At 43.0% G+C, this 13,742-nt stretch overlaps 1 protein-coding gene across 2 annotated transcripts in view; it reads right to left on the reverse strand.

Moving 5' to 3' along the window:
• Window positions 1-202: 202 nt before the first annotated feature.
• LOC144686830 (band 4.1-like protein 5) overlaps window positions 203-13,742 on the reverse strand; it is a 109,487-nt gene continuing 95,947 nt past the window's right edge. The window contains exon 16 of one of the 2 annotated variants that reach the window (XM_078552588.1): window positions 203-2,347. In XM_078552588.1, the coding sequence (XP_078408714.1) occupies window positions 2,218-2,347 (130 nt within the window). In that variant the 3' untranslated portion in view covers window positions 203-2,217. Of the gene's footprint in view, window positions 2,348-11,606; window positions 12,485-13,742 lie in introns of those variants that run through there. The other variant, XM_078552589.1, reaches the window with a different exon arrangement.

Genomic DNA, 13,742 nt, shown 5'->3' on the forward strand with positions numbered 1-13,742 from the left:
CTCAGGCCCTGGGATGGGGGCAGACGACTTTTAGCTCTGTTGCCTCAGGGGTGGCTACATCTTAAATCAGAGCATCATGCACTGCTAGAATCAGTATTCTTGAGATGTACACAAGTTAATCGTAAACAGTTGGCTTAAAAAAAAAATCCAAAGCTCGCATTCTCCTGCTCTAAAGATAAAGAAATACAAAACAATAACAGAATGTGGTTGTAAAATGCACTTTATAGATGTAAAGGAATCTAACCAAGACTGACATGGCTCAATAATAGAAACAGAATTAAAGCCAAAAAAGCATTGATTACAATTCTAAAACCTTGAAAAGGGCAGTATCATTAAGAGTAAAACAGAATGAAATACAACATTTGGCCTGTAAATACTAGGCACAGTTAATACGATATAAAAACAGAAAATACTGGAAAAACTCAGCAGGCTCGGCAGCATCTGCGGAGAGAGAAACAGAGTTAACGTTTTGAGTCCCTATGACTCTTTAGAGCTAAAGAGAAGTAGAAATGTGATAGATTTTGTACCGTTTAAGAGAGGGTGGAGCACAATAGAAGGTCAGGTATAGGTGGGAGTTAAGGAGAGATTGACAAAGATGTCACGGACACAGGACAAAGGGAGTGTTAATGGAATGTGAAAGACTAAAGAAGGTGCTGATAGTGGCATAAAGGCAAGATAGAATGACCTTTAGTCTTTCACACTACCATTAACGCTCCCTTTGTCCTGTGTCCATGACATCTTGGGCAATCTCTCCTTAAGTCCCACCTATACCTGACCTTCTACCTTGCTCCACCCCCTCAAACAGTATAAAACCCATCACATTTCTACTTCTCCTTAGGTCTGAAGAGTCATATGGACTTGAAATGTTAACTCTGTTTCTCTCCCCACAGATGCTGCCAGACCTGAGTTGTTCCAGCAGGTTTTGTTTTTATTTCAGACTTCCAGCATCCGCAGTATTTTGCTTTTATCTTACAGTTAATATGATATTGGCTAATAAAGCACATGTATATGCATATGTGCATCACCCACCTCCTGTATAAATACACCCATGTTAACTTTCTCTCCCCCTCTCTCCGAGTCCCTTAATTCCCTTTACAAAAATAAAAGCAGCACCACAGCCAATATTGTATCACTGAGCAACAAGCTTTGAGTGCAAATTAACAGGGAGGTGGAGAGCAGCCAGGTTCTCTATCGAAGCATCCAGTCCTGTGGAGTCGCACGCTGCTACACGAGGTGTAGCCTCACCGCTCCACACCCCTTAGAAATCAATAAACAAAGACTTCGATGGGGAGAAAGGAAGATAGCACCCAATAACATTCTTGCTGTTCGAACTGAACAAGGGTAGAAATCATAATTCCGTGTGTCAGAAGAGCATGTTTTCTAAAGAAAACAATACTCCAGACATTTTAAATGATAATTCCCGACATGGGGTGGGAGAGAGAGAGAGAGAGAAAAAAAGAAAAGAGACACAGGGACTGCTAAATGGTGAGCTGTCAAATGACAATTTTTAAGAAACACACTTTTAAAAGGGACATCAACCTGGGACTACCATGGAACCATTGCTATTTTATTACTCTGCTCTCTCCACATCTCTCCTGCTCAACAAGCCAACACATTTAATTGTTACTTTCCCTCCCCCCACCCCCCAATTAGGAATCCCGACGCACGCACGAATAGTTTATATTTTCAAAAAAAAAACAACCTGGCCATTCTTTTTCTTCTAAATCCAAGAACACCACCTGTTGGAGTTGAGGCGTGTTGGGTGCACACATTGCAAACAAGGGGAGAATTTGAAGATATGTGCTCACTGGGTACAATTCATTGTGGAGGGAAATTCTCAACACATGTCCTGGGTTTGGGGGATGGCAGGGGGCATTAATCATGGGAAAATGGCCATTTAATTCTGACAAAGCCACTTACTTCCTGCTCACCTGGCTTGCACGCAAACTGACGAGATAAAATGCACGCAGTATTCTTTTAGCTAGGAGTACATCACCACGAGATTTCAATGAACATCCCTCTTTCCATTCCTCACACTTACCACCACCAACCATCCCACCTCCCCCCTCCCCATTCAAGGCACCACTTGGCATAGTATCATTGAACAGGCAGTAGCTCCTCTTGCCCCAGTCTGCAGTCATTGCGTACTTATCACTGAGGTGAGACAACTGAAAGCGTCCTTTCCTTGAGCTGGGATTACAAAGGATGGCATTGTTTTTACTGTGCTGCTGCATTCTTCAGGTTATGCTCATAGACAAACTCAGTGTAGTTTCTGTCCGCGGCAGTGGGCAGAGCCTGCAAGTTCCATGGACATCCAGCGGGTTTGGAATCATCAGCACGGGGCAGCCTGGACCGTGGGGTAGAGTTAGTGGTTAGCAATGGGCAGACATCGATGGAATTGGAAACAAGAGGCTGCAAGAAGCAAAGGGCAGGGTGGCAAGAGTGCCAGGCCACAGAGAGCAAGATAGAAAAAATTTAAAGCATTGAGGTCTCCCTTAACAGCTTCATACACCATTACTGCAGTGTGGTTTGTCACTTTTAACTTTCTCAACGCTAAGGTTATACTGTAAACATGTAATGAATTGACATTCTGTAAACTTTGAATGGTAAGTATTAGAAAATAGAACTTGTGCTTGACAGCTATTTTTAAAGAACTGTTTTATTAGTTCTGAACTTCACTTCAAACTCTGTACCTTTCCCTCCCCTTTAAAACCCTCCTCTAAACCTACTTTCATTGACAATATTGGTGATCACCTTTCCTAATGTCTCATCAGCATCAATTTTTGGTCTGATTACAATCTTGGGTTTACTACGTTAAAGACGCTATATAAACATAAGTTGTCCTTTTGTTGCATATATCACTCTCATTTTCTGTTTGCTCAGAGCATTAGTTAACTCAATCCCAACACTTTCAGAAGAGTCCCGACTGCTTAACATTCAAACCCAAACTCAGGCCTTCCCCACTGCTCGGCAACTCACAGACAGCTTCACAACTTCATGCTTCAGCCACTAGGTGGAAGTGCTGCATCGAAGCATATTTGTTACGATAGTTTGCTATCTTGGACAACTGTACACCAACATATGAACATACTAATTAGGAGCAGGAGTAGGCCACTCGGCCCTTTGAGCCTGCTCTACCATTCAATAAGATCATATCTGATCTGAATTTAACCTCCTGCTTACCCCCAATAACCCTTTACCCCCTTGTTTATCAAGGATCTACCTACCTCTGCCTTGAAAACATTCAGACTCTGCTTCCCTCCACTGCCTTTTGAGGGAGATCTCTTCCCTCAGAGAAAAGATTTCTCCTCATCTCTGTCTTAAATGGATGACCCCTTATTTTTAAACAGTGGCCCCCTAGTTCTAGATTCTCCCACAAGAGGTAATATTCTCTCCACATCCACCCTGTCAAGACCCCTCAAGATCTTATATGTTTCAATCAAGTCGCTTCTTACACTTCTAAACTCCAATGGATATAAGCCTAGCCTATCCAACCTTTCCTCACGAAATAACCTGCCCATTCCTGGTATTAGTTTAGTAAACCTTCTCTGAACTGCTTCTAATGCATTTACATCCTTCCTTAAATAAGGAGACCAATGCTGTACACAGCACTCCAGGTGTGGTCTCTTACTAGTGTCCTGTACAAGTGAAGCATAACCTCCCTATTTTTGTATTCAATTCCCCTCGCAATAAGCGATAACATTCTATTAGCTTTCCTAACTACTTGCTGCGGCTGCATATTAGCCTTTTGCGATTCATGCACAAGAACACTCAGATCCCTCAACCTCAGAGCTCTGCAATTTCTCACTATTTAGAAAATATGCTTGTTTTTTTAAATTCTACCTGCCAAAATGGGCAATTTCATGAGGGGGGCAAAGGCTTTGTGGGTGGGGGTGGGGGTGGGGGTGGTGTTGGGTGGTGTGGTGGGGTTTCTGGTGTGGAGAAGACAGGGGAAAATGTAATTAGACTGAAGGCACTTCTGTGACTACAGGTGTAAAATTGATGGTGGTTATGATCAAGGCCAGAAAGCCCCTCATTCCAAATAGAAAGTAAAACACAGACAAATTATTCATTTGACTGAATCTGATCATTTGCCTGAACTAACGTGCCTGGAAGTTCAAAAAAAAATGGTGTCATGCACAGAGGATTTGTGCACAGTCAAGAAGATTTCAGGTTTTCAGACATCATTAAGGTGCCACTGACTCCCAACAGCCATGACTCTGTGATAGCACTCTCACAGAGTGAGAAACAAAAGCTGACAATATTACTAAAGCATCAGCTTATTTGATGATTTTGAAAGAACACTTCAAAATGAAACCAAGATACATAGGAGCAAACAGATCACATTTAAATCAGTCCTTCTGGACAATATTTACCCTTCAACCAACACCATTAAAACAGGACATCTGGTCATTATCACATGACTGTTTGTGGGACCTCGCTGTATGCAAAATTGGCTGCTACATTTCCTACATTACAGAATGTCAGAATTGTAATGATGCAGAAAGAGGCCATTTGTCCCATCGTGTCTGCACTGGCTCTCCAAACGAGCAACTCACCTAGTGCCATTCCCCCACTTTCTCCCCATAATCATGCACGTACTTCCTTTACAGATAAGTCTAATTCCCTTTTGAATGCTTCAGTTGAACCTGCCTCCATCACACTCTCAGGCAGTGCATTCCAAACAGTAACCACTCACTGCATAAAAAAAGTTTCTCCTCGTATCACCTTTGCTGATTACTTCAAACCTGTGCCGCCTCGTTCTAGATCCTTTCAAGAGTGGGAACAGTTTCTCCCTATTTACTCTGTCCAGGCCCATCATGATTTCGAATACTTCCATCAAACCTCGTCTCAACCTTCTCTTCTCTAAGGGAAACAGTCCTAACTTCTCTAATCGATCTTCAGAACTGAAATTCCTCATCCCTGGAACCACTCTCGTGAATCTTTTCTGCACCCTCTCCAATGCCTTCACATCCTTCCTAAAGTGCAGCCTCTAGAACTGGACGCGATATTCCAGTTGAGACCGAAACAGTGGTTTATACAAGTGCAACATATCCTCCTTGTTCTTGTACTCTATGCCCCTATTAATAAAGCCCAGGATACTGATTGCTTTATTAACTGCTCTCTCAACCTGCCCTGCCACCTTCATTGATCTATGCCCATATACACCCAGGTCCCTCTGCTCCTCCACCCACTTTAGAATTGTACCCTTTATTTTATATTGTCTCTCCATGTTCTTCCTACCAAAATGAATCATTTCATACTTCTCCGCATTGAATTTCATCTGCCAATTGTCTGCCCTTTCCACCAACTTGTCTATGTCCTTTTGCAGTTCTACATTAGTCACCTGTATAAGTGACTACACTTCACAAGTGCTTCATTGGTTGCTAAGCATTTTGGGTTGTCCCCAGGTCATGAAAGGTACTACAGAAATCACAGAATCATAGAATGGTTTCAAAACAGGAGGAGGCCATTCAGCCCATCATGTTCGTATTGGCTCTCTACAAGAGCAATTTGTCTCGTTCCACCACCCTGCCCTTGTAGACATGCAAATTTTCTCTCTTTGGTGCTTATCCAATTCCCTTTCGATAGTCACCTCACTCTCAGGCAGTGCATTCCAGATCCTAACCACATGCTGCATGAAAATGTTTTTCTTCATGTCGCCTTTGGTTTTTTTTTTACCAGTCACCTTAAATTGGTGTCTACTGGTTATTAACCCTTACGCCAATGGGAACAGTTTCTTCCTATCTACTCTGTCCAATATCCTTATGTTCCATTGGTCTGTGTGCATCTGGGGAACTGCAGAGATTGGTCAAGTGTAAATAAATTATATGACGGTCCAATGTGCATACTCCATGCAGAATTAATGCTAGAGATATCAATGCTTTAGAACGAATGTGAGTAAGAAAATATAAAGATCCTCAAAGTGCAGCGTTTTGAAGGACAGCGATAAAGTCTAGAATGAGCAACATACAGAGGACAGTGAGAGGTACATAGCATTAAGTGAACTCAGCATGAACCAGGCATAATGATACAATTTTCCTTACAGTCATTTAGGGAGAAAGCTCATCTCACTTGACTTTAAAAAGCTATGGCTGCAACTCTGCCAGTCAGTCTTCAGTATTGCCACAGAGCAAATAGGCCATTTTGTCTTCATGCAGTTGTTACTTCAGAGCAGAGCAAAGCAGAGCAAGCGTCCACATACAATGTTAGCAACAGGGCTTCATCGCTTTCTTCAAAGGGCCTCATTCACTCCTTCCAAACACATTTGAGCAGGAGAAGAATTTGCATCGGATAATGGGATATAATCTCCACAGAGCGGGATAAAGGAATTGATTAGGAATGTTATTTTATTTTAACAAATTGCTGGGTCTGCCAATAACTCCTCTCCTGCAAGTACTTGCATTAATTATTGTCACTACAAGTTTAGGTTAATGCTACCTACTCAATAATAGATAGCAGTGTGAGAGGGATTAGAAGTTATTGTAAACTATGAGGAATGAAGGTTCAGCTGTGTATGAATGTCTCAGCTAAGATGGAATCACTATCTTTTTAATTGTCCACAATAGTGATAGTTTGCATCAGCTACAGAAATATTAATGCACCCATTTGGTTTATAAGGGGTAGAGATCTTTGAAAGTAGAATATTTCTGGTTTAACTATGTTTTGGAGAGTAACGAGGATAGTTAGGAATATAAACTGTGGACATTGCCTTGTTAATGGCTTAGGATGGGGAGCCATGGCAGATGTGCCATTACCTGCGAAGGGAGCGTAGTTTGTGGGCTGAATTACCTTTTCTCATTCTGAGCTATGCCATACCCTTACTGCTGTTTGATCTCCCGCTAAGAAACTCAGTTTTTTACAGTTTCAAAGAGGAATCAATAGAAATTTGTTGTTCCTATAAATCACTCTTTGTGGTTTAATAGCTGAGTCAATGGCAGTGAAAAGTGGAGTGTTGGGCCACATACCACAAGTACAAGGATTATTAGAAAGATGCACTATAAATCAAGTTCTGCCAGATTCCTGAGGAATGGGACTATGAATCTGTCACCTGTGCAGCACAACTGGTCGGAGTTTCAAACATGGGTTGCAAGCTTGGATTAATATTTTGTGGTTTTGCCCAATTACCCCAGTTGGAGACATATTTCAGAGCTTTATCCTTCTGGAGCTTTGCCAGCATTGATTGCCTCCTTTATGAGATTAAGTGGGTCAAGTGGAATGCACAAAAGGCCAAGTTGCACATGGCAATTGGAGGGAACGGACTTTATGGAACAACGGGCCTTCGATTTGTAGATTACCATGGCTTAAAAGTTTAATTCTCTTGTAGTTAAACCATCAATCCAGTTAACAAGGCAAAGTCTGTAGGTTTGATTTCTCATAAAAAGTTAAACCTGCATTTTCCTCCTCCCATCACCGCTGGCAATTTTCTAAAACCCAAATTATGAAGGATGGGCTCCAAGTTGCTCTCAACTGCATACTTAGTGATAAAGTTGAAACGTGGCCAACCAAAAGTCTCAACAGCTCAGAACAAACAAATAATCACACTGTAATCAAGCCCAGAGTAATGCTACCAAACCAATGCCTGCTAATTATCTCAAGTCACCCTCTCATCCTCTTGCTCAGAATCACAGGATGAGGCCAATTGGCCCATTGCATCTGTGTCACCTCCTAGTCCCATACCTCAGCTATATTCCCTTAGCCCTGCAAGTTAGTTCTCAAGGACATAAGTACAAGCACTTCTCAAAGGATTTTTCACTCTCTACTAATCTTGGTTGGTGCTTTTGAAAAACCTATGGCCAGAATTTTCTCAACGATGGAGAGGTTCCCCATCTTAGCGAAAGACCATAAGACATAGGAGCAGAAATTAGGCCATTCGGCCCATCGAGTCTTCTCCGCCATTCAATCATGGCTGATAAGTTTCTCAACCCCATTCTCCCGCCTTCTCCCCGAAACCTTTGATCCCCTTACCAATCAAGAACCTATCTATCTCGGTCTTAAATACACTCAATGACCTGGCCTCCACAGCCTTCTGTGGCAATAAATTCCATAGATTCACCACTCTCTGGCTAAAGAAGTTTCTCCTCATCTCTGTTCTAAAAGGTCTTCCCTTTACTCTGAGGCTGTGCCCTCGGGTCCTAGTCTCTCCTACTAACGGAAACATCTTCCCCACGTTCACTCTATCCAGGCCTTTCAGTATTCTGTAAGTTTCAATCAGATCCCCCCTCATCCTTCTAAACTCCATCGAGTATAGACCCAGAGTTCTCAAACGTTCCTCATATGTTAAGCCTTTCATTCCTGGGATCGTTCTTGTGAACTTCCTCTGGACCCTCTCCAGGGCCAGCACATCCTTCCTGAGATACGGGGCCCAAAATTGCTCACAATATTCTAAATGTGGTTTGACCAGAGCCTTATAAAGCACATCTCTGCTTTTATATTCTAGTCCTCTCAAAATAAATGCCAACATTGCATTTGCCTTCCTAACTACCGAATCAACCTGCAAGTTAACCTTAAGAGAATCCTGGACTAGGACTCCCAAGTCCCTTTGCACTCCAGATTTCTGAATTCTATCCCCATTTAGAAAATAGTCTATGCCTCTATTCTTCCTACCAAAGTGCATGACCTCACATTTCCCCACATTGTATTCCATCTGCCACTTCTTTGCCCATTCTCCTAACCTGTCCAAATCCTTCTGCAGCCTCCCCGCCTCCTCAATACTACCTGCCCCTCCACCTATCTTTGTATCATCTGCAAACTTAGCCAGGATGCCCTCAGTTCCTTCATCTAGATCATTAATGTATAAAGTGAAAAGTTGTGGTCCCAACACTGATCCCTGCGGAACTCCACTAGTCACCGGCCGCCATCCTGAGAAGGACCCCCTTATTCCCACTCTCTGCCTCCTGTCAGACAGCCAATCTTCTATCCATGCTAGTACCTTGCCTCTAACACTATGGGCTCTTATCTTACTGAGCAGCCTCCTGTGCAGCACCTTGTCAAAGGCCTTCTGGAAGTCCAAGTAGATAACATCCATTGGCTCTCCTTTGTCTAACCTACTCATTACCTCCTCAAAGAATTCTAACAGATTTGTCAGGCATGACCTCCCCTTGATGAAACCGTGCTGACTTTGCCCTATTTTACCATGCACTTCCAAGTATTCTGAAATCTCATCCTTAATAATGGACTCTAAAATCTTATCAACCACCGAGGTCAGGCTAATCGGCCTGTAATTTCCTGTCTTTTGCCTCACTCCCTTCTTAAACAGGGGGGTTACATTAGCGATTTTCCAGTCCTCTGGGACCCTCCCTGACTCCAGTGATTCCTGAAAGATCACCACTAACGCCTCCATTATCTCTTCAGCTATCTCCTTCAGAACTCTGGGGTGTAATCCATCTGGTCCAGGTGATTTATCCACCTTCAGACCTTTCAGTTTTCCTAGCACCTTCTCCTTGATAATGGCCACCATACCCACCTCTGCCCCCCGACTCTCTTGAACTTTGGGGATGTCACTCGTGTTTTCCACCGTGAAGACTGATGCAAAGTACCTATTCAGTTCCTCCGCCATTTCTTTGTTCCCCACTACTACTTCTCCAGCACCATTTTCCAGCGGCCCAATGTCCACTTTTGCCTCTCTCTCACCCTTTATATATCTAAAAAAAACTCTTGCAATCTTCTTTTCTAATACTGGCTAGTTTACCCTCATATTTAATCTTCTCCCTCCTCATTTATTTTTTAGTTGCCCTCTGTTGGTCTTTGTAGGCTTCCCAATCTCCTGATTTCCCACTGCTCTTCGCCGCATTGTAAGCTTTCTCTTTAGCTTTTATGCTGTCCCTGACTTCCCTTGTCAGCCATGGTTGCCTCGTCCTCCCTTTAGTATGCTTCTTCTTCCTAGGGATGAATTTTTGCTGTGTCTCCCAAATTACTCCCAGAAACTCCTGCCATTGCTGTTCCACTGTCTTTCCTACTAGGCTCATCTCCCAGTCAATTCTGGCCAGCTCCTCCCTCATGCCTCTGTAGTTGCCTTTATTCAACTGTAATACCGTTACATCTGATTCCAGCTTTTTCCTCTCAAATTGCAGGGTAAATTCTATCATATTATGGTCACTTCCTCCTAAGGGTTCCTTCACCTTATGATGGTTGCAGAGCCACAAATCCAGAAGTCCCACTGTCAAACTTTTAGCTGGGCAAGGGGGAAATGGGGGCAGGTTCTAAATTTCACATCTATGATTCACGGAGGCAACCATACATGTTAAAGTGCAGCTGCCTCAGACAGATCTGTTTTTCACTCATGGGATGTTCAAAACATGACTTGTGCACTTTAGACCTGGCAGAAGGTCTAAACTTACCAAGTTCTTTGGAGAGGTATGGTGCCCTTTTAGATATGGTCCCAGGGCACCTTTGGGAGAGGTAATGTGTGCTTTGGGATTGTTACAATCAGACATGAATTTGCATAAAAAGTGTATTGGAACTGTCAGGACCATTGGAACTGTCAAGAGAACAAAGGGAGCTATCAAGCTATTTAGGTCTCCTACACTTTAAATATTTGAAAAGAACTGTCTGCAGCGTTAAGAAAAATCAGTGCTTGCTATTTCACTCTGTCTGTGGACATAAGTCTGAGGATTAGTGCTGCATGATTAATTTCACAACCTATCATAATTAGTGGGGTGTCTATCAGTTCACATTTTGATAGCTCCAAGTGCTTACAAGGTCTTTGATGTGGGACTATGAATACAAATGCTTTTTACAAGGGATTAAAGGAAGTTTAAGGGTAGCAAATGGGTTTTAATCAGTGTGTTTTTTTTAAAATAGTGAATTCATCAATAGATGCTCAAGAACTTTATTTAATCTCAGCATGGGTCCCGAGGTCTGCCTATGGTAGATACTGGGTGAGTTGGCATGCAGGGTGTAATGGCGAAGGGTGGTGGGTGGGGTGGCATGTGTTGTCACTAAGCAGCATAGAGGCTACAAAGAGCTATGGGGATGAGTGGGGAGCGTGGGCTAGTATATGAGGGGCCATGGGGGCTGGGTGGGGGGGGCATGAGGTGGCATGGATGCAGCATGGGCTGTGTGGGGTGGGGGGCGGTTTGAGGACTGTTTTTTGTTTCATTCCTTTTTTTCATAGCTTCAACAAAGCGCTGGGGCACAGAGGCAGGCCTGTCACCCAGCCCGCCTCCACGCCCAGCAGCCTCCAAACTCTTTCCCGGGGCGGCGGCTACAACTCCCATTTTCGCCCGAGCCCCCGGGGTAAATACCCAAACTTCCGAGGCACTTTCTCCCAGATCAGGTTTACAGAGCCGGGAATTGTCTCCGCCCTGCTCTCCCGACCTGGGAGTGAAAATTCAGGCCTATGAGTCGAGCTGAATTCTTGCAGGAGGTTGTTGGGGATTTAAGAGAAGGGAAGAAAAATTTGCAGCATTAAATTCCATGGCCTCCACCCATCAGCTGGATGAGACCCATCAAGTGGGTTCGTTGACTGGACCATGGATTTAATGCTGGCATTATTGACCCAGCAAATATTTCAAGTTTATATGATAACTTAAAAAGCTAAATCAAATCCAAATCATTCTTTAAACATGAACATGGGCCCTGCCCATGCAGAATTATTTTGAAGCTCAGGTTAAGCAGTCATGTACACTCGAGAAGAATTGGAGATTTATCATGAGAACATCAGCTACAAAACAGATAGGGAATTCCATCTAAAAAGGCTAAACCAGAGTTTTCTCAAGGGTACAGGTCATGTGTGTGCACGTTAGATTGATTCCTTGGAAGAGAGGCCTGTCCTAGGAGGAGAGGGTGAGTAGAATACTCTCTAGAGTTAAGAATGAGAGGTGATTTCATTGAATGATACAAAATTCTTAGAGAAGCTGGCAGGTAGATGCAGAGAGATTGATTCTCCTGGATGGAGTCTAGAGCTAGGGGCGAAGTCTCAGGATAAGGGGTCAGCAATTTAGGGCTGAGGTAAAAAGAGAGGTTTCTTCATTCAGAGGGCTGTGATTCTTGGATGCTCAGTTGTTGAGCATATTCACAACAGGGAGTGATAGGTTCTCAGGCACTAAGGGAATAAAGGATATGGGAATAGGGCAGGAATGTGGAGTTGAGATATAAGTTCAGCTATGATCTAATTGAATGGTGGAGTTGGCACCAGGGGCTGCAAGGCCTACTCCTGCTCCTATTTCTTATGCTTTTAGAAAGAAATCTTACACATGACTTCACACACAGCCAGGAAAGTTAATCAGAGGATTTGCAGAAGAGTGAGCGTTTTCTCTCTCTCATCATGAGCAGAAAGTAAGGCATGCAGAAAACGATCCTTCAGAGCACCAGCGGATGATTCATTCTGTTATGGTCAGCCCACCCCAGATCACATACCCAGCAATCAGGTCAAAGAGAAAAACCATCACCCACCACCATTGGAAGGAACAACCGCATTCAACGGTTCCGCACTACGTCAAGCGCTGGAGTTCCACCACCTTGAGCACATAGAGTCCAGAGACTGAACAGATCAGAAGTGAGACAAAAATTCAAAGAAGCCAGTTGATTCAATCGCTTTGATTTGGAGCTGCAGACAGCAGCAAACAGCAGCACGCAAAATAGAAATGAAGACCATCAAAGCTTCAAGTGGCAGCCTGGCAACAACCATCATTAGCAGAGCCCAACTTGGGACACTTAATTTAAAAACTGGTTAACTGGCACCATGCCCAGACCTGCACATGAAACAAGACAGAAAGGGAAAGTGGGGACAGTGGAACCTCATTATTACCAAATCATGGACATTAACACAATTACTCTCATCAGCGGTTCATCTTATTTAGATGTGAGCTCTTCCATTGGCATTAATGGAGCTTCCACACAAGCTGAGTTTGTAACTCTGAGGTTCCGTCTGTTAATTGGTGCTTGTTTTGGTCCCATCCCCCCAATCTCTCTTTCTGAGGGTCAGGGTCCATCTTCCCCAAGCCTCTGTGAAGGCCACAAGGGTTTCCTTTCTAACATTTAAGAATGCAAGTAAATGCATGGTTACTGTTGCCAAGTTATGCTACCCATCCGAATTGCACATGGATGAAACTTCAAGGCTGGGCCTGCAAAGGAGTCCTCAGTCCTGGTGGTAGGGGACAATATCTGATTCAACCCATATCTGTGCTTGGTCAGGTCTGGCACATGTTTACCCAATTAGAGCTTCCTCAGTAAAACAAAAAACCTCACCTCACTGTGGTAATATTCATCCAAACATCATTATGCTTGAACATTTTAATGGTAAAGGCAATTTTGGAACCACAGTTCATTTCTCATTGAAAGGCATAACATTCATTTGAAAGGCACAGCATCACTGTAACTGAGACTGCGGACTGTCCAAGTGTGCAGTTACCAAATTACTGTGTTTGAATTGATTCAAAATACGTAATTCCAATGGAAAACTGTTCCTTAAAAAGACTTGTTGAAAGCTTGTTTAAATAACGTTAAACTTGCACACCACAAATTAGCGATAACATTAATAACCCCTCAAACCAATGAATGGTATAGAAAGGCCCCTTAACTCCTTTGGCTTGATGTTTGGGTTCAGTTTTTTAGCCAGCAATGGAAGACAACATTCACCAATATGGAATATCATATTTGGCTTTTGAATTTCTAATATGCCATAAGAATTTATTTGAACAAGAATTTTCAACTCTAAAGCATTCGCTAAGTTTGTGCTGTGCAATTATAGTTCAAATGGTTCTAAAGGTTTTACAATCACTTGTCAACATTACTTTGGT

This window comes from Cetorhinus maximus, chromosome 11 (genome assembly GCF_964194155.1).
Source record: "Cetorhinus maximus chromosome 11, sCetMax3.hap1.1, whole genome shotgun sequence".
NCBI classification, from domain to species: Eukaryota; Metazoa; Chordata; class Chondrichthyes; order Lamniformes; family Cetorhinidae; genus Cetorhinus; species Cetorhinus maximus.